The 22,303-nt window shown below is 35.8% G+C and overlaps 2 protein-coding genes and 1 long non-coding RNA gene across 8 annotated transcripts in view; 1 reads left to right on the forward strand and 2 right to left on the reverse strand.

Moving 5' to 3' along the window:
- Window positions 1-11,877, forward strand: part of LOC107225930 (protein phosphatase inhibitor 2) — a 30,516-nt gene extending 18,639 nt beyond the window's left edge. The window contains exon 5 of the mRNA XM_046730740.1: window positions 11,182-11,877. Coding sequence (XP_046586696.1) covers window positions 11,182-11,194 — 13 coding nt within the window. The 3' untranslated portion in view covers window positions 11,195-11,877. The remainder of the gene's footprint in view (window positions 1-11,181) is intronic.
- Window positions 99-9,987, reverse strand: LOC124292795. Of its 2 annotated transcripts, XR_006902718.1 has the most exons (4): window positions 9,927-9,987; window positions 8,721-8,851; window positions 5,909-6,096; window positions 99-1,289 (listed from the first exon to the last, which is right to left on the reverse strand). It is a non-coding gene; the product is annotated as an uncharacterized LOC124292795 (long non-coding RNA). The 2 variants fall into 2 exon arrangements; XR_006902717.1 differs by lacking the exon at window positions 5,909-6,096.
- A 454-nt stretch (window positions 11,878-12,331) lies between the features above and the next one.
- Window positions 12,332-22,303, reverse strand: part of LOC107225931 (gamma-aminobutyric acid type B receptor subunit 2) — a 188,139-nt gene continuing 178,167 nt past the window's right edge. For 3 of the 5 annotated variants that reach the window (XM_046730733.1, XM_046730732.1, XM_046730731.1), the window contains exons 17-18: window positions 18,812-19,249; window positions 12,332-17,925 (exon numbers count right to left, since the gene is read on the reverse strand). In XM_046730733.1, the coding sequence (XP_046586689.1) occupies window positions 17,459-17,925; window positions 18,812-19,249 (905 nt within the window). In that variant the 3' untranslated portion in view covers window positions 12,332-17,458. The remainder of the gene's footprint in view (window positions 17,926-18,811; window positions 19,250-22,303) is intronic. The other 2 variants (XM_046730734.1, XM_046730730.1) reach the window with 2 other exon arrangements.

Below are 22,303 nucleotides of genomic sequence, written 5' to 3' on the forward strand. Positions count from 1 at the left end.
ACAGAATGCGAAATTTTTAAACACATCGATGAATTTCAATAAGTTTTAAGAATTTTCTAGAACAGACAAAATTTTTTTAAATTCATAGAAGTGTCCGAAACTTCGTATCTTCTCCAGTAATTTTTTTTTTTCCGTTGGTCAAGACAGTTCCCAGCTTTGTCTGCCTATACCTACTTATATCTATCTGTATTACTGCACATCTATCTATTCACACCAAGAATAAAAATAACAGATCTTTGCTTCAAAAAATTATTGTGTGTTCCCCTAGTTTTGAAATTCCAATTCCATGGAAGGGTAACTTACATAAGTATTTTAACAATCATTTTTTGAAATTCGTATATTAATTGGTACTTGCCAGTAAATGAAATATAATGTTTATCATTTCCGAATCTTTTCGACTTTGTTTAGCTACGCTACCAATGTTCCAGTTCTTTTGAAAGAATGCGGTAAAGTTCTTTTTGTGTAAAAAAATTTCTCCCGTTTCACTTCGAAAAGTTTCAATCCCGAGAATTGTTTATAAATTTTAAAAACACGATTTGAGATGAAACGTTGAACCGAAATATTCCCAACTCCTGCAGGGCTACCTAGATTCCTGGACTCCTAGGTAGGGCGGTTGGGCTTACAGCTCGATCGATTGTAACAGAGCCCGAGAAATGGCAAAACGAATACCAAGGACATAGTTCCACATAATAATCCATTGCGATTTGAATAATTCATAAGGTTACGTAGCCATTGTTCCATGGGTCGGGGTTATCACGTAGTTTGACAGTGCCTCGCGCGTTAGGTTCGACCCTTCGAAATAAATTTATTGTCCACTTGACCGCGGGGGTTTCGCGGATTAAACTATAACATCACTAGCGAAATTTATTATAGGTTTGCACGATGCGCACGTACTCGTGATTCACCCGAGGGTTCAAGTCTCCCTAAAGCATCCTCGTCCTTTTTGGGATCAGAAAAAGTTCAACTGTGTGGTTCAAGCTTTGTACCTTCGCACTTGAATGTTGCCCGCTGCTCCGAGGACTTACTTTTGCTTCTACCACCTTTACCCCCACTTCACATCTTCCCCTTTCAAGCGGTGCTCAATTTTTGGCGACTTTTTAGAAGTAGTATCGTCCTTGCAGACAAGGGTTAGTTTGCCAATCGAAATTCTCCTCCACTTGACAGAGGGGACCGGGCTCCTTCTCTGGGGGCCGTGAAGAAGGTCGATGCTTGTCGATTTCGTTGCTAATTCACTTGTGAATGAAGTAAGGTGAGCTTCATTCACCGGAAATCTCGATTTTATCCGATATCTACAGCGACAAGAAAAACTATAAATATAGGTATGCGAATTTAAATCACTATTTATTTCTGCTGGGATGAATATTACATGAAAGTAAATTTCCGTCGTATCGTGTTACACGATATATCATTTCTAAAACACCATAACTCCTCTAACGCTAAGGGCAGGATATTACCGACTGATACATACCCTTAATACCATTTATAGCCTTAATATTTCTGTTTTACCGACAAATTCAGTGAACAAAATGATAGTTGAAAAACGTGATTTCTCCGACGACGTTGACAATTACGTAAGGGATTCACGGACTTTTTTTTCAATCAGATGTAACTTAACTTAACCTGTTTTACCAATCACCTCAGCAAATCGTATTTTAGACATTTTGCTTCGGCTGGGTAATAAAATGTGTTCGAACTTCGTAGAATTATACGAATTATTATCTCTCCCTTTTTGCGAGTTGAAAACAATTTGGATAATTGAATAACGAGTACAAAAATCGTTACATTCAGCTACAAAGCGCAGCGCGTCATAACCTCAATTAAGAGAATCGAAATCAATTTCGAGTATGTTCTCAGTGTTTTCGTCAACGTTTCAAACTTACGATTACAAATCCTCTCGTTTACGAAAATTTCTAGAAATTTTGTTGGTCAACTGCAGAAAAAAAAAACAAAAAAAAAACGTGAAACACGATTTGGTAAATCTGTCGGTAAAACAGGTATTTCTGCTCTCCTTTCAAGCTGCATGCTCTGAAAAACTGTGTGTTTTTTGTTAAATTCGAGTGTAATTTCTCTATAAAAGTGATCGAACAAGCCGCTGGACTCTCGGGCAATTGCAGATTCCAGGGGACGAGAAACGAGACGCAACGTGATTTAATCCGATTTCGGGATCCGTCACGATTCGACGCGTTGTGTGGGTACTTCAAACGAGGTACGAGGATCGGGTTGTGTGATGTTGAACAATATCGACACTCCCATCGGGAGTCGCGTGAGAGTCCAAATTGCGTCCCGCATTTCTCTGCCTCTCGTGTTTTTGCTACCCGCCGTCATTCCCCATCTCCGTCATGCACGTCGCGCATATCACGACAATTACCGCTTTCGACTTGCATGCGCAACCCAAATTTTGTTCCGTTACCTCTGTTAATTCGCCAACGTATACAGCTGTACCTCTAATTGCCTACCTGTTTCGATTCGTATCGCATCAATTGCAGCTCTAATCCCGTTCATACGTGCCAATCGCAAAATATTTTACGAACTTTTCCTAACCCTGTTTGTTTTTCTTTTCTTTTGAAATGTGATTGAAAAACGCCAGATTTATTTTCTTCTCAAAATTCCTGACACTCCAGAAATTTGTCCCAAGAAATGTGAAAAATTCTTTGAAATCGAGAGCTTTACGAAGGACTTGCAAATTCCGATCAAGTTTTCACAGTGTTTTGAGAGAAATCGGAGAAACACAAAATGCGAAGAAGTGATTTCAACCAAATCGAGTATTGTTCGAAACATGACTTGTAATTCGCAAATGAAACATTATATAGAAAATCTAAGCTTCGGTTCAAAGAAAAATCATTATTTGATTGAGAAATTTCGTGAATTGCAGAAGTTTTTCTAAATGTATTTAGCCTCACGTTTTGGTAAAATATTATTATCTGAATTATTCCATTACGCTATTTTTCAACAGAAACAAAACAAAAAAAAAAAAAAAAAAACGATTCGTATGAGATAAATATAACCCTATTGAAGTGAGTCAGCTGCTCAAAAAATGTATTGAAATATTTTATTATCACTGATGCTTTTCTCCGACTAACAATAGGCGTATTTTTTACCAATATGTGTTTTGTTAAACAATGACGAGCAGACGTGCAAATATTCCAAAAATCTGCATCGGTCAATTTGAAGAAAATACTTTTACAAACAAAGCGAGCTTGAGTAAAATCGCATCGAAAGAATCTATTTAATCTTTCACCATGATTTTTGATTCTTGAAAAATGAAAAACTGATGTGCAGGTTGTATTTATATAATTTTAACATCTGAGAAAAAATCGTCGTAGCTTTCGAATGTGCAATTGTCAATTCGATGATCGAAACGTATTGGTTTCAACTCACCACCCTTGTTAAATGCGGCTGCCTTGACGGGGGAATCAATTAAACGTAGGAGACGTAACAGGAAGCTTTGCCTACTTCACCGGAAGCTTCTGATTACCCGACCACCGGTTTACCACCTTCGGATAGGCACACCGGAGCTTCGGTATCGCGTGCGCTCAGATTATCCAGCAGCTTCCGGAAGTATAGTTTATATATATATATATATATATATATATATATTGTACATGTGCATAGTTCTATATTCGAGAAAATATGGGCCGTTCCAATTAGGATAAAAATTTGGACTACCTCACGATCATTCGGTATCATATTATTTTTCCCTTGATGTAATTTTGGAAGTAATTGATCATTTTGTAATTTTTTACAATTTTCAAAATACACCGAAAATGCTCCATCGTGTGAAAAAATTAATTCTTCACAATCCGTGTAATTTGAGATGAATTTTATGAAAAAAGACAACAGTTAAACAACTAAACGATGTCTCCAGAGACTTTTTTTTCCAGGGTCCGGGTATTCCGATGAGAGGCCGATTTTTTCAGATTATCAATTTTCGAATCTTAGTTCCGGATTTGGATAATCCTGAATGGAAATAAAACGATTTTTTCACATGGCTGTTCCACTTTACGAACGTGGCTGAATATTGCGAAAGGATCAGATTTTAAAGTGAATTTTTGTGAAAGTTGAAGAGTCCACTGCAGTAAAATAAAGATTTGGGAAGTCGAGATGAGTTTCCGGAAGAAAGAATTTATCTTCTGAATGAAAGAATCTGATAAATTCTTTGAATATATTGGACGATATTACTGGAGTTTGTGTATTGACTGGGTATAGGTATGAAATACTTTCTGTTTTACATATTCTTTACGACGACCGATATTCTCGGGGCACCTAAAATATCACATCAACATCCTTTGAGTACTCTTGGAACTTCTCTGGCTTTGAAGTTTCTGTTTTCGTCCGAAAATTCCAACTCCAACTGCAGTGCGGTGGAAGAAGTTGAGCTTGAGCGATGTGCCAAAAAGATTGGTAAAATAGGTTGACGTACTTTTGGTTCTATTGACCCAATCGATCCGTTCTTGCGTTTATTTTGAAACCCGACACGAGGGCACTTCTCTCCTGTATTGATTTCATATAATTTACGGTAGCAAATATACTTTCACGTGTCGTCAAAGAATTTCCGACTCGAAAGTGACATTCGATGTTGACAGAAGCCTTAGAAAAAACGAAGGAAAAGCAACCCTCGTTGCGTGATGAGATCGAGACCCTTTTTTATGATTGATCTGACACCGGCACGCGGCACTTTTGGCTACTACAGCTGTATCATCGAGTTTACAGCTCCAGTGAAATTTTTTTTATACTCCTCAACGCGATGGAAATCCCTGAAATATTTTTTCAAATTTTATGACCAATTTGGAGAGAAGTTTCAGTGAAAATTCAATAGTAGTTCAGAAAAAACAGAGAATCAGATAACGCCTGGAAGTAATCTTAGCAAAATTTGATATTGTTCGAGGTAGAACTCAAGAATTGCAAAATAATAAAGGAGCTGATCGGGAAGCTGAAGTTGATACTATCCTGAATTTTCCTTTATATCTCATATCACTTTAAAAAGACTTTGTAAATTATGATCGTCTTCGAAAAAAAGCACAGATTTTTTTTTCACGTTTTATTTTTAACCAAATGGGTATCAGAATACGATTGAATTTGAAGATGAAAATTTCCGAACAGCAAAAGTTGAACTTGAACCAATAAATTCTAAATTGATATTATTTGAAACACTTTTCACGATACATGAGCTAGAAATTTCTCTATTAGCACTATTAAAAATATACAACGTTCCCAACTTTCGTTCAACTAAAGCCGAAGAAAATGTGTGAATAGTGAAACCTAAAACGTCGGAATAAAATCAGATGAACACGATTCAGCGAGTTATGCAGAGCATTTAATAAAACTTTGCGATTGGTTACGTATAACATGTGAATTCAACCAAATATTTGCTATCTAAGTAACGAAATCTCTTTCATTTTTTCCAGTGGACTTGGTAAGAAACTCGTAAATGTTCGGTTGGGGTAAAAAAGCAGTAGTGAATAGAGAAGGAGACTCGCAGATAATTAAACAGGTTTCTTTGCCTACTGAAGCATTTACCGTTTTAGTATAGATTAAAAAAAGTTGAAATAACGTTTTGACAACAACGTTCTACACTTAATTACATTTAGATTTATGAGCATCGGTAGTTTCGAAGTTTATCGAGCCAGTGGCATTGGCAATGAAACACGAACAAAAAGACACACTTGAATTTATTCGACACAATGTTTTCCCTGACTAACTTGCCGTATCTCTTCGAGGGTCGGAAGCGTCGGGAATTTTCCACCTCGAAGTTTTCGTATCCGAAACGAGTGCTCATTGAAAATTTATGACAAGGTTATGATATAGCAAAGTTACGACAAGCAAGGTTTCTCTGAAATTATTCCCGACGACGGAAATTTATTTTCAGTTTATTACTGTTCGTCTATTTAAGACAGTTGCTTTTTTTTACCGTTTTCCAAAGTTGCAGCGATGATAAACTGATTTTAAAGTTAGATTCTAGGCGGAAATCAACTGGAAAACAGTCAATCTTGTTCATGGCAAAATTGGTGGCAGCGGTGGGATTTTAGGTTTGTCGGATCGAATGGTTGCGTCATGTACGGGTTGGATTCTTTCTGCCTTCGGTCTCTTCTAGCATAACTGCTCGTAAAAAATTTCATTTCACCAAATACCCAAAAACTCATATTACTTCGCAAAGGGAGGAGAAGAACACACAAGAAGTTGTAATTGCCTTTCCCTACGGTATCAAAACATGAATTCTTCATACGGAGATCGAAATAGGTAAAGTTGAGACCGAGATAAAATTTCGTCGAATATTCCACGTGTTTTGAGATTGATATCGACAGACAAACAAGCGGAAATTCTTTTTCCGTGATTTTGTTAAAGCTCGGTTTCGTTTTATTTGAATGTTTTTTTTCCCTTTGCGAAAAGAATAACACCCAGATCAATAGGAACGCTTCAGAATCGGTTCATCGAAGATCTCGCGTGTTTTCAGAAATCTTTGCGTGACTCGTGTAGCAAATCTCTACAAATAGCACAGATCACTTCACAAGGTATTCTCGGATTTCGTACCGCATTGCGAACCTCGCGAAAACAACACCTACACGCATTCCATCAACCTTAGCCTCACTCTATCTCTTCGCAGAAGAAAGAAAAAAATGTCAATGTATGAAATATTCCTCGTGAAACTTGCATGTTGAAACTGTTGCGAATTTTAATTTTTTTGTCGATATTTTTTATTGCCTTGTAAGTTGTTAACAACACGTTACGTAGGTTTTCCTTCAGTTTCAAACTTGTTGGCTTAGTTTTACAGTGAGCTTGAGTTTCACGTTTCCACCAAACTTCATTGATTTAAACAAATATATATCGTTTTTTACGAATTCGTTAAACGCACGCATTGTTTCAGTTTCACACATTGAAATAGGAAAATGCATTTTTCAAAGGACTTGGAAAAGATTTTTTCACTTTCTTCGTAGTAATTGCGGTCGATTTTTTTTTTCTTTCAAGAATAACACAAATTTTCAAACCCCGCAAAATGTGGTGGAATTTTTTTTTCATAAAATTACAGCCCTAAACTCATGAACAACGATTTCTCTATTCGAATCGCAATCTGTATCTCAACAAAATATTCTTAGTTGATTCTGTAATATGATATTCAGTTACTTCGAAAATTTTATAAAGCTCTACCATAATAGAAAAAATGTTGCGTGATCGGTGAAGTTTGAACATATTTGTTATTTTTCAACCACATTAATTAAAATTATTGTAAAAAAAAAAAAAAAATGAACATTCTTATACTATCTACAAATTGCATAATTCTGCTTGAATCTATCGAAATATTTATGAAATTGTTTCGAAGAAATAGCAAAAATTCAAGCATTTGTTTCGTGAAATTCATCAAATTTCCAACTCTGCTATTAATCATTTTCGTTTCTGTATATATATATTTGTGCAAATAATGGAATAACAGAGCAAACGTAAAAACCACGTTATTGCCAGCATTGATCAGGATAAAAAATAATTATACCCGATTAAAATTGAATATAATGACATTCTAAAGACATTTGTGATCTTTTCGACAAAATGTGTATTAAAATTTCTACGTTATTTCGTCCATCAATATTCACTGTTGTGCAAAACATTGCGCACACCATCTGCTGCGATATTAACTTTGGCTGGTGATCCACGTCTCTGTCATCCGGTGGAAATAGCTCGCATATATTGTTATACATACATATATACAATACTGGAACTGGACGTGTACAAATAGAGGAAAACACATTTTCAGGCAGCTTCGCTTCCACTAGTTTCCCTGCCGACTTTGGAACTGCCTCCTACTGATTTTATTTATTCCTCATTATTATATTTTGTATTTTCGTTCTTTCTCTCGCATCTCTGTAATGAGTGAGAGATTTGGGTTCGAACATTTTGATAATTTGAAAAATTACGACGAAATTAGCATTGAAATCTAATGAGTTTTGTTCAAAAAATACTAGGATTACGAATTAATTATTAAAACACGCCGAAAGATTTTTTCTTACTTCATTTTGGAGGGAAATCTGAATCGACAAAAGTTACGAGACATTTTTTTCGAGCCATGCTCGATCTGCCTTTTTTTTCTATTTTTTCAACTGTTTTTGAGACCCGCATGATTGCAAATTCTTTCGAAGTTTTTGCAATCTCACGTCGTTGACAAAAAAAGGAAAGCTATTTTTTGTTACCTGTGAGTCTTTTTAATTTTCGAGTATTGTTCAAGTGCAGACGCTAACAGTACAAGCAACCCAATATATCGGGCATTCCATGCCAGATCAATCGATTTTGACTATCTGAAAATTTTCAATTTTTCCTCATTTATCGTTTTATGTTCGTCTCACGGAATCAGTTTCAATCTACAAATATTCAAATATGATACATGAAATATTCCCCAAAAACTTAAGTCTGTCACTTTTTATTCCAATTATTTCAGGATTTGCCCTATGATAGAAGGATTTGAAAAAAAAATCTTCACTTCTTCGAAAACTGTTGGATTGACAGAAATCAATGTTTAACGCATTAAAAATTCCACCACTTCTTATCGATCGTTAAATTCATCTCGACGCCGCGAGGATCGCTATGCGAGGAATTTTCTTGCTACCCTTGCTCGACAAAGGGAAAAATTGCGACTCGTATATACGAAGACAAGTGCATGCGGCAATTTTCGCGGATAAACGATGGGCTTGGCTTGGCTCGAGCTGCACCATCTCGAAGCAGAGATTTTATCTTACCTTCCAAGATTGAACGACATTGTTGCCCCGCAACAATGCTCGCCTCGATACCGGGTAGCACAAAGCCCCGGGGAGCTGCACTCGCCAACCTCCTTTGACTCCTTTATCCCCGGGAAAACCGATAGATTTCACTGAAAGCATTGTTGCAATTTATTTCATCGCTCCCCCAGCAGCGAGCTAGTTGTTTCATTGAATTTTTTAACGTTTCTAGTACAAATAATTGTCCGTAACCGACTTTGAATTATTTTACCCCATTTACCTGCCTAAGAAAACAAACGCACATTGTCTTTGATAAAATCTGGACAACTTTTATACCTGGTTTTAATTAACCTTGGTGAAAATTGTTCTCAGAAACTTTGAAATATTTATACGAATTTTTAAATAATTCTTGGCTTTTTTTTTTTTGCAATTTCCGAAAAATTTGAATAATTTTCATAAATTTTTTAGAAATATCGTAATTTGTATATCTATGCGCGAAAGATCGATTTCGGTAACAATTCGTACATTCTTGATATTTCTTGACAATTTTCGTACCAAGTTTTCTGGAAATTATTTCAGATTCTTTCAGCTACATTTCGAAAATCATAAATTTATTTCGACCATCTTCTAAGAATTTCTTATTTCCCCAAGAAATCCATCCCAGTTTTCCATGAGACGATACCGTCGGTAAATAACCAGAAACAAGAGAACTTCGATGTTTTTTTTTTACGCTCGAATATGAAGTCTATCCTGAAACTCCGTAGGATTTTTGAAAAATCGTCAGCCAGCACAAGAGTAATTTAAACTCGTCCAGAAATAATCTAAGATTTTTCTCCGACCCGTCCGAAGAAATTGTTTATTCCTGAATTTTTTTCTTTAAACAAAGGTCATGCAAGGTTTTCGGAAAATCCCTGTCACCAGAAAAACTTGGATTCCATTTTGCCGCAGAATTAGCACCTCGCACAAAGAAGATTTGCTATTTTCCAATTAACATTTTTTCCACGTATCAGGGTTTGCAAACAATTAACGATTCATGCTACCAGAAATTGTTTGGCACACGAATATACAAAAATTTCGGATTAATGGATCGTTGCACAGGCTTCAATTGGCCATCAATTTCCGGACTTAATTATGAAATTGTACAAAAAAAAGCCTGTATTATATTATACAGTACGAATATCAATGATCGTTTTATCACTTTTCCTATTGTTCTACCATATCACTCACCATTAGGCTCGATATCGGTATGCGACTATTTCGGACCAAACCTTCTTCCGTAAGCGCTCGAGCGAAACTACTCTCACCTCCCGCTTCCTCGCTCGCTACTCGCTCGCTTCGCGCTTCTCTCTCTGCGCATGCGCGATACTCGCCCCCCCCCCTACTCCACCGCACCAGCCTCGGCTCTTTCCGCGCCCGCTACACACGCATGGCGCATAGGACTTCTCACGCTCATCATATTCCGTAATTATGGAAATTTCGTTCGTCTTGGATGGAATAGCACATATAGGCCATAGAAAACGTCTTTGTTCGACCAAAGATATGAAGTGATGGAAGATTCTGTAGCTAGGGAAAGAAAGTAAAATCGAAAACATGACGGCGTTGAAAACGAAAGCTGGTCGGAGGCTAAGCTCGGTTGAGGATATATTTTACCGATTCATTTTCGAGAAATCGTTACGGTCTTTCTGCATACGCAAGCTTTTCTGCTAATTTTGAAACGAAAGTACATGATGCGAGTTCACGTTTAAAAATATATCGTCTCATTACTAGATTAAAAAAACTTCCGAAGTTAGTCAATTAACGAGTTTTACTCGATACAATTGTCTAATTACGATCTGGAAAAATCAAGATTTGAAAAAAAAAAAATTGTGAGATTGATACATTTTCACAAAGTTTAAAAAAAGGTTACTTCCCCGACGCAATATCCTGAACACAAAATTGACATTGTAAAAACTGCAACCATCATCGCAGTTTATTGTAATCATAATTAGTTTGGAAATTATGATTTTTAAGTAACACCCATTACGATAGTTGCGCAAAATCCGATGTTGAACTTGTCAAGCATCGTATACGAAACAATAATTTACTAACTACCATATATTGCGAGCTTGCGCGAGCCGATAACGATTATTGCAAATTTGCGAAGCGAAAGGACCGTTGCCTCCTTGCTACACACGATTCTTTACGTAACAAGAGAATGTTACGCGTTTTTTCACGAAGCACGAAATTGAGGTTAGGTCGCGTTTTGCGACCGAGCATGCGCAGTACAGAAAGGAGCACCAATAACTCCTAGGACTTAAAAGTGGTTCTTTCTGTACTCCGCGCATGCGCATTCGCAGACTTACTCGAACGTCATAGAAACGGCTACTTCGTGCACGAAAAAGACCAATGAAAAAATGCGCAAAGGATGCTAGCGTTATATAAAAAGAATATTTGTTGGAGAAAATGTAGGTAGCATCGTTTTTCTAATGTTTTCAATTTTTAGCTCCCTTCGATGATCATTACCAACGCCTTCGCTACTCCAGAACCGGTAATCCGGCGAAATGGACTTTTCAGGTAACGAACGTATAATAATTAATTCTCCTCTGCTCCGTGGGGTCAATACTCGCAATTATTGTGACCGAGCCGTTGCCACGTGTAGGAATAATTTATATGACGACATATCCCCTTGTCCATTACCGGTATATAAGCGAACAAAAGAAGCAGAAACTCTGGTGTTTCGAAGCACTCGGTGGTTGCCACCATACCGTTCTCAAGGAGGCAGAGGGGGACATTTTCTGGTATCGGAATAATAAGCGAGAAGGTATGAGAGTGAAAAAGCGAGGCTAAAAAACGCGGGATAGAAACGGGGGAAATGCGAAGCGACGGAAACGGTGAATTATTACTTTTACTTTTCATTTCCTGCATTTTTTATTATTCGTTTTTTCTTTCAAAACTTGTTCGGCAAAAATAAGAACGATATTCTCGACGAAAGATTCGCAACGTAATTCACCAATTTCTCGAATGCTTGTGTATTTTCCTCAAAGTGCATTCTGCGAATGACGTATGTATGAGGCATTCTTTGCCAATTCGGCCAGGATTTAACCGTGTCATTTTCGATTCGGTTGAGACTTTTTCCGTTCAATTTTTTATGCGGAATTATACCGAGGGTAAATTCGTTAAAAATACTTTTCAGCGTCTAATTTCTGAAAAATTCGACTTAGAATGAATTCTATCCAATTCCTCATTTTTCCGATATTTTTAATAATTTTTTTTTTTTACCCTGATAATTGAATCCTCGAAGAATTGAAAAAAATTACCGATGCTGCTCGCAATGTGAAAAAATTAACTCGATAAATAAAATCAGCGTAGTTTGATTGTAGTAAAATAGTGTGATTTAATTAAATTCGTATCAAGATTGAATGTTTCGTTTACTTTTTAATACCTTCGATGAAAAATGGTTATAATTTCATTTGCATAAAAAAAAAAAAAAAAAATACGAATGATCAGAATACCTTTTCATTTTCTGCTGGAGTTGTTTCTTGTAAAGTTCAAAGCCAAGAATGGTCAGTTTGTGGTTTCCGATTATGGATGGTTCGAAAAAAAAAGTGCGGGTATAATTTCGATTAGGTGAAAAAAATAACTGACAGTTGGCATATTTCTTAACCATATTTATATTCTTATCGATTTCCTTTTTGCCAAATTAAACACATCATATTATAAACATTCACATATTATGATGCGATCGCATATGGTTTAACAATGTATGGATACACCTGTACAAAATCAAGTACAATATATATAGTGTATATGTATATTGTATATAATGCAACAGTTAATTTTCACCAAAACATGTTCGTCTTATTTGAGTATTTCACAAGTTTGTTGCACGGTATTTGAAGCCTTGAATTAAACATACGTCAATGCTATTTACGTAAACCTATCGAACCACTTTGCTACGTCGTTTCCGCTGTAAATTCACGTTCAAGAAGAAAAAAAAATCCGGTTCCGTCACGTGTTTCATTTCGTTTGCTCATTTGAATTTTTCATTTTTTTTTTTTTTTTTATCGTAACGTAATTTCACAGCGAAAAAAAATGATCTGGCTGATGTTATTCATATTTCGTTGCTTGAAAGTAATGCAGTATAAGGGATTTAACGTCTTTTGGTGTAATGTATAATTGTATAATATTTCGGAGGGGCAACGAATTAAATTTTGTAAATTTTCAAATTATTCTTGTTAATAATGCTAAATCGAATATCGGTTCACTATATATATATATATATATATACTATATAATGATTTAATTCGTCTAAGCATTGAAAATGAATGATATACATTTTAAGGCGTATATGTGATTGATTAATGGTGAAGATGTAACAATATTAAAATTTATAAAAATTATACGAAATAGTTAGTATTTAAGATATTGACAGTGGCTAGACGCGACGACGAATCATTTTGTCATACATAAACGTATATCATGTAATTTCTCTAACATTTAATAAAATTTCCAATTTTATTATTAATATTATTATTATTATTATTATTATTACTAGTATTATTACTATTACTATTATTAATATTATTATTAATTCTACTATTACTGATGTTGTTTTTGTTGCTGTTGCTGTTGCTGTTGCTGTTGTTGCTGTTACACGGTGTACATTATATACTATATGTGTGTATGTATAATATGTATACTTTTCTTCAAATATATTATATAAAAGATGTCTAACTATAAATCGCGCATTGCCAACGCCAAGATCTTCGAAACAGGAAACGATGACTTAATCACCTATTATTATTATTATTATTATTATTATTATTATAATCGACTATATATCTCATTACATGATAATCATCATTCACGCATTACGTGGATCTTTTTGTCTATTTATGTACCAATTACCTTTCATTTATTTCATTTTCATTTATATATATATATCTGTTTTCTTATTGAATATTAGTTCAATAGTATAATTAAAAACGATTCTGTATACATCTATAATGTTTCAACAATTTTTTTCTCTGTTTTTTTTTTTTTTCTCTTCTACCTTGGTTTTTGTTTTCCCTTTGTCAATTTTCGTCTTTGGCGTTGTATTACTCAGATTTATTCACGCTATACGAAATGTCATTAATCCCGTCGCTCTTTGCTTCTTTTCCTGATATATTACATGAACACTACGTACGCTCTCTCTCTCTCTCTCTCTCTCTCTCTCTCTCTCTCGCTCTCTCTCTCACGCTTTCTTTCATTAACTCACTCCTTCAGCACCAATGACATCAGCTTATAAACCGTAAGATTTTCTTTCTTTCTTATCAAATTATTTCTGATTTCCTCTTACCCTTAGTTTCATTTAACTATATTCAATATATGTCACCGATACACGAATGCATGTATATCGAAAATTGAGGGACGACTCGACTCTTCATCTCGTTTCCTGAGCTTCTATAACATTGTTGTTATCAGTGTTGACATCGTTTGTATCATCGTCATCGTCATCAATTTTATCACTATAACCATATCATTTTATTTTCTTTTCTCTGTACCGTTATCATTTACACAACTATCTACTTTCGAATAGGGGTCCACAGTAGCCGATAGGGATTCACGACAAATACATGTATTTTTTTCGCTAAACAGTATTATATGTATAGACGTCTTACGGTACTGATTGCTTGATGTCGGCAATTATTCGATTCGCATTAGGCACGTTTAAACTTTGCTAATCACAAAAATGAACGAATTATTTCGAGAAATTTGGATTTCGGTTGTTTCTTCCACTCTCTAGTCCAAATCTTTTAATCACATATTTGAATGTACCGCTAATATGATGACGCAATTGATTGATAATGAGAATGATTGATTTCTACATTCAAAATTCCGAAAGTTTGTTGCCTTTATACTTTTCTGAAAGATGAATATAACAGGTCAAAGAGTGATGTAAAATTTTTCACAATTTTATTGCTTTGCATTCTGTTGAAGAAATATAAACTCAATGTTCGATATTGGGAATAGTCTTGACAGTGAATTTTCAAATAATCGTCATTGAGCGCATTGGAACCGAAAATGGCAAAAAATGCTATCGTGATTAGAAAAATGTGCCAAACTAATATAGTCGTGTTGTAATTGATTGTAAAAGTTTATTTTTAACCTTTATTTTAGGTTTCGTCAAGTCAATTGATTAAAAAAAAAGTTGTATCCGCCTGCGCAAAGTTTTCCATCCCTTTATGCGTGTATGATTTATCTCCAACTGAGGCTGAAAAGATCAGCTGATTACTAGTTCCGACGCCATATTGCTTTAGTCAAACCAATTTCTTGCCAGATTACGACTTTACGATTTAACAGTCGGAAAATATTGATTCAAAGTTCGAAAAGATGAGAAAACCTTGACACGAGAAAGTAAAAATTTAATTGAATGAGACATGAATTTATTTAAACGCACATTTAGCTGGTTTTAAATGACGACCGAATTATTACCGACATCTGGGATACTTTTATATCTTACAAATTTGTTCGATACACGCGCATTTATACTTATATACCTATATATATTATATATATATATATATATATATATAAATACTCATCAAGTTGTCACATATATGTATATATATATATTTGATTTAATTTATTTACCCTACGTTCATTGTTTGCCGCATGTTTCTTCCTTAATTTTCGTTCACGCGATCAATACATAATTTAACCTAATTTATTTATCATCCGCTATACAGTAACCACCGATTAAAAATTTGAAAATTTTACTTATGAGCTTGAAGTATTTCTGTTTATCATTAAACATATTTAGAACGAGATCATTCTCTCGCATATTTTATTATAATTTATGTTTGTTCTTTATAAGACCTTGCATTGTCTGTTCAAGTAGCGCTGTATTTTCGATTGATCACAGCCACACGCTATTCATTTATTTATAGTAATTAAAACAGTTTTTTTTTTTTTATTTTTTCTTTCTAATGTTTATGTAACTAGTCAACTTCCCGGAATAATTACTACGATCGCCGTCAACCATCGAGTATAAATTCTACTTACGAATTTATTTTGAAAATTTTTATGAAAAACTTGATACTTTTTCCGAAATCAAAAATTATTGCGAGGGATTCGTATGGGAGTTTTTATAGGGGCTTGCAAATTTATTATTACAGATTTTCATCGGAATCCCAAAAAGTTTTGTACGATGTGTTTTTAGGTATTTGAAATTATTATATATATAACTTATCAATAAAGAAAAAAAAAATAATGTATGCGATGGTTGAACGTTTTTTAATGTATGAAAATTGTAAGTTTCAACGTTTTATAACATTACTAAAAAAATTTACCGGAAACTTTACGAAAATCAAAGATTCAGTGATTCTTATGTGGTAAGATTGAAGAGGTTTCTTTGTTAAATATAACTAATTGTAAGAGTTGGAAAATAACGAAACGTATTCACACAGTCGATGAAAAGAAAAGGATGGCACAGTTTATAATGAAGGGATGATAAACCTCGAGAATCGTTTTTGTTTTCTCAGGAAATGGAATGGAAAGTGATCATAAAAGTAATTTTGTATTCGTTCGTTAAAAGTTTTGCAGTCTTAAGTTGAAATTCGTCAATTGTAATATTTTCAAAACATAAAATGCTACCTATGTGTCTGTAACAAATTGCTTGCATTATATCGTTTCCAAGTTCCATTTTTTTCGTCAATCCTTAACCATAAGGCATTATCGAATTAATCCTCAATCGAAGTGGAAGATGTACCGGGAACGTATTTTTCGGTATGCATTAATTAATCGTTATACCGGAATTCTGCCAGTTCAGAACGCGTTTTAAGGTAACTCAACTGCGCAGGACCGTAGTTTTTGGGTTTCCCAAAATCACGACACAAAATACGTGCCTGGTGGTTCATTGATAATAACCAAATTATGAAATGTGGTTCGATGAACTGAATTATTCGCATGAATAACTACCTACATAGAAATATGGCTTTGGCTCTATACCTGTCTTCTTTTTCAATATCATCGACCTGATGATTTGCCATTATATTTAGAATGATTAAAATTTCTACGATATCTTGGTTTCCGATTGACGAATTCAAGAAATTCTGTATGGAATTTTGCATACGTGAGAAGATACTGTTCACATTTGATATTCCAAAATGTGAACTTTTTCTATCGAAAAGAACTTTACGGCTCAACTACCTTAACGATCGCAAAGCACGTGGCAGGTTTCGACGAGATGGCGGGAAATTTGAACGAATGAAAACAGGGAAAAACAAAGTATAAACGGTACTGCAAGCGTTGACTGAAGATATATAAAGACGTTCAGCTTCGGGCTAATGTTTCCTTCGGCTGGTTGGGTCCGATTGGGTCCGGGGATAATTCTATGGGTCTACGCTTACCGATCCATCTTATGGGGTTCCAATGTTAAATCGAATCGGTATAGAAGAACACTGCAATTTCCCCCGGCTCTTTAGCTCCTCTTACCTTACCATTACCAGCAGAGCAAATTCCGTAATGTTAGCAGTAAATTTGACATATTTTGTAAAAACTGACAAGACTTACCAGTTCCGAACGAGGTTTCAATTGACTTGAATTACACCGAGATGTGTGCCTGGATATAACGTATAATTGAAAAAAAAAAAAAAAAAAAAAAAACTCGTTAACCTCGCCGTGAATCACCACGAAACGAGATTCGACGATCGGTTGACACTTCTGTAATCGACACACTGATGATTGTTGATAAACGTTAGTTACTCAGATTAATCAAATTATAGTTACTCGGTTTATTAAAGATACTCCACTATGTCGCACTTTATCGATATATTAGGACAGCTCGCCCCGTAGCCGCCACGCGTTGTGTTTTTGTGCCGCTCGCTGAGGAGTTTTTGGAAAATTGGCAATATCGCAACGTCCAACAACTCGCCGGCAGACACAGCACTGTACATCTTCGAGACGTTGACCGTCGAGCCTCTGTTTCCGCTTGCGAACTTGTTGTTGTGTATCGTCGCGACGTTCGGCGTGCTTTGGACGTAGTCCATCTTCGCCTGCTGCCGAAGCTTCGACTCCGCGTGCTGGCATTCCCGGAGTCGACGAGGTCCTCGGTGCGGACATTCCCCAATGCCCGAATTTGGCAGCCCTCGGGCCCGAACGCACTTCTCCCGAGACTTCTCCGACACCGATCGCTGAATTATGTTCGACAGCGACTCTTCGTACTTTTCTGCGAACCCCAACAAGTTGACCGAGACATTTAGACCTGCGCTTTGAAATTACCTGGTGGAATTAGTAGATTGCGCAAACTAGTGTGCATATTTTTCCTCACTGAGTGCGCAAAATTCGATTTGCGCACTAGTGCGGGAATATAATATTTATCGCTGTGATTTGAGTACGCAAAATCGAATTTTCCGCACTGAGTTAGGAAACGGTATATTGTGTTACATGTGCAGAAACTGGGTGATTTCCAACGAGTGGTTACCGCGACTATTATAAACACACGAGTCAGATATCGCACAACCGTCCGCGTAACACACGCTATTTTTTCCAACATCTGTAAATCGAAGTTTCTTTTAAGAAGCAAATGAATGAAGAATAATAATTTCTAAAAATTAGATCATGGGCAATCAAGAGATGTAGAGGCACAAGTTCAGCTTCTTGAAACGCGCAAACCTAAAAATGCAAACTTCAGGTCGAACTCAAAAAGTTCTAGTTTGTGAGACTGAAAATTTCAGCTTAGCGCACGCACTTTTGTTGTTTTACCGCACTGTTCAGGAATAGGGTGCTTTACGCACGCTCCACATGATTTAAAAATCCAACTTTCCATGCACGTATTGGAAAACGTATATTTTTTAATACGTGGGTAATTCGACCGACCGTGATAGACCAGCTCGAGAATTTGCCGTTCGGATGCGTTTCAAGCTTCAAAAAATATTGACAAATGAAACCTTATTTCTTTCTTTTTTGATTTTGTAATTTAAAAAATTCAGCAACCACCACTTAGATCAGTTCTAAGCTAAAAAGAGCTATATCGATTGGCAAATAAATCGTAGAAATCAGTTGATCAATTAGGTTGTCGAATTAGGGTCTTATATCGAAGCATCGAGTGTTCTTCCGTTTACATTGAGCAAAAACATGCGCTCACTCACCCGTGTCGGAAGAGCTTGCGTTGACGGTGGTGGGGACGTTTGGCGAGCTTGCGTTGTGGCTGTCGCAGAGCTTCCGGTGTCTCCTCGGCGTCGGCGTGTCGAGGGCGCCACCGTTCAGTACGGCGTGGCTGTGGCCTCTGCCACCATGTCGTTCGCACCTGAGTCCGGCAGCGCCACCAATCGGCCGAAGATGGCCGCACTCCCCGATTATGTAGGCCTTGTTGAATTGCCCCTCGAGGCTTTCCTCTATCGTCCTGACGTCGGCGCACCGTATATTCTCCGTCGATATGTAGCTGATGGAGTTCGCCGGGACGCTCGTCCGCCGCTTTTCAAAAAGCTCGTGGTGATGCCCGATCCCGTTATTTTTTACCGAGGCTCGCCGGCGCAACGACGACTGATGAGACGACGCGGTGACGGAACCTGACCGGAAAAATTCCTCTGGTGAACATTGTTACCTGAAAATCTCGCTGGAACACTCCAAAATGCTAAATATTTCCGAGAAGATTCATTGAAATTTTATGACTCTTTCTAAATTCAGGATTTCACAGGAATCCATGAGTCAAATCAAGTTCAAAGTTTTTCAAAAAAATTTGCATTTTCCCCTTAATTGTGCGTCCCGGATAATATTCGTATTTCCTGGAATTATATTTATTTATAGGTTTGTATGTATTTTTTTTTTTTCGTAATACGTGATTTTCTCATTTTTTCTTCATAATCCCTATAGAATTTTATTGAAATTCTCTACGATTATTGTGATCAAAATGCCAAAATTCACACCAATTTTCAGAATTGTACCGAAAATTTTCTTATAAATTCTCAGATCTAATAGGATTACGCAAAATTTCAAACGAATTTGCGGGATTTCAGATAATTTTCACCATTTCAGGGACTTGAGGATATTTGAGAGATTGCGAATAACTTCACAAAATACCACAAGATTTTATGGTATTGCAAGTGGATCCGAGAGATTTCGAGATTTTCCGAGAGATTTTGAAGGATTTTAAAAAATTTGACAGAGCTTGACAAATTTTTGGAGATCTTAAGGGATTTCAAGAGATTCGATTAGATTTCGTTGATATCAAACGATCTCGCAAGGTTTCTCGAGATTCTGTAGGATTTCACAGAATTTTGATAGATTTCATAGGATTGCACAAATTTTCAAGTTTTGAAAGACTTCAAATGCTATTGTAGGGTTTCGAAAAGGGAAAATTTCACAGCGTTTTAAATATTTCAAAGTTTTTAGAGCTATTAATCAATTTTACAGGGTTTTTCTGAATTTTCACTTCAGAATTTCAAAGGATTTTTTAATACCTTACAAAGGTTTCCAAATATCCCATGAGATTTCAAAGGATTTCAGGGGATCTGGGGGTCTCGAAATAATTTCACGATAATCGTACGTCGCCTGGATTTCTATGATGGAGACGTGAACCCTGAAGGTGTGATTTCATAATCGCGGAAACCACACTGAAATCACTAATATTTAAAATAAAATCCTGCATTATTTATGATTGGTAGTTATGAGAATTCATTTAGAATTACAAAAATCTCTTTATAATCTTAGTAAATCATATGATATCTTAGAAACCATGAGAAATCAAATGAAATCTTAGAAATAGTGAGAAATCACTTACAAGGTAAGTATTCCAGGTCGATCTCTGCGATTTCATTTCTTTTATAATATGTTCTAGTAGACTAGACTCTAAACGACACGTATTTTTTGTTATCTGCCATCAAACACTGTAAGGGGGTGAAAGAACCCTCCAAAGTAAGATATGTCAAGGGGCATATCACCCACAAGAACATAATATTTTCAAACCAATTCAACTGGAAAAGTTTTCTCATAACGAGAAATGAGAAACATGACTTTCCCAATTAAAAAAAAAAGGTTTAATCGCCCCTTGGCATGCTCTACTTTGGGCCGTAGTTTCACCCCCTTAAAGTGTTTAACAACAGATAAAAAAAAATGCGTGTCGCTTACTTTTTAGTCTAATATAATATGTTAAAAAAGAAATAAAATTGTAGAGATCGACCTGGGATACCTTCCTTGTTAGTAAAAGTAAAATTATTTGTCAACTAATCTCTGGTCGTCACCCTATAAGACGTAAGTAATCACGAAATATGTAAAAGCAAAATTATCTGTCAAGTAATCTCTGGCAATCACTCTATGAGACGTAAGTAATCATGAAATATGAGTGCAAAAGTAAAATTATCTGTCAAGTAATCACTGGCAATCACTCCACGAGATGTAAGTAATCACGAAATTATATGTAAAAGCAAAATTATCTGTCAAGTAATCTCCGGCAATCACTCTACGAGACGTAAGTAATCATGAAATATGCGTGCAAAAGTAAAATTATCTGTCAAGTAATCACTGGCACCCAATCTACGAGACGTAAGTAATCACGAAATATGTGAAAGTAAAATTATTTGTCAAGTAATCTTTGGCAATCACTCCACGAGACGTAAGCAATCACGAAATGTGTAAAAGCAAAATTATCTGTCAAGTAATCTCTGGCAATCACTCTATGAGACGTAAGTAATCATGAAATATGCGTGCAAAAGTAAAATTATCTGTCAAGTAATCACTGGCAATCACTCCACGAGATGTAAGTAATCACGAAATTATATGTAAAAGCAAAGTTATCTGTCAAGTAATCTCCGGCAATCACTCTACGAGACGTAAGTAATCATGAAATATGCGTGCAAAAGTAAAATTATCTGTCAAGTAATCACTGGCACCCAATCTACGAGACGTAAGTAATCACGAAATATGTGAAAGTAAAATTATTTGTCAAGTAATCTTTGGCAATCACTCCACGAGACGTAAGCAATCACGAAATGTGTAAAAGCAAAATTATCTGTCAAGTAATCTCTGGCAATCACTCTATGAGACGTAAGTAATCATGAAATATGCGTGCAAAAGTAAAATTATCTGTCAAGTAATCACTGGCAATCACTCCACGAGATGTAAGTAATCACGAAATTATATGTAAAAGCAAAATTATCTGTCAAGTAATCTCCGGCAATCACTCTACGAGACGTAAGTAATCATGAAATATGCGTGCAAAAGTAAAATTATCTGTCAAGTAATCACTGGCACCCAATCTACGAGACGTAAGTAATCACGAAATATGTGAAAGTAAAATTATTTGTCAAGTAATCTTTGGCAATCACTCCACGAGACGTAAGCAATCACGAAATGTGTAAAAGCAAAATTATCTGTCAAGTAATCTCTGGCAATCACTCTATGAGACGTAAGTAATCATGAAATATGCGTGCAAAAGTAAAATTATCTGTCAAGTAATCACTGGCAATCACTCCACGAGATGCAAGTAATCACGAAATTATATGTAAAAGCAAAGTTATCTGTCAAGTAATCTCCGGCAATCACTCTACGAGACGTAAGTAATCATGAAATATGCGTGCAAAAGTAAAATTATCTGTCAAGTAATCACTGGCACCCAATCTACGAGACGTAAGTAATCACGAAAT

The sequence above is a fragment of the Neodiprion lecontei genome, chromosome 2, assembly GCF_021901455.1.
Source record: "Neodiprion lecontei isolate iyNeoLeco1 chromosome 2, iyNeoLeco1.1, whole genome shotgun sequence".
In the NCBI taxonomy this organism is placed as follows: domain Eukaryota; kingdom Metazoa; phylum Arthropoda; class Insecta; order Hymenoptera; family Diprionidae; genus Neodiprion; species Neodiprion lecontei.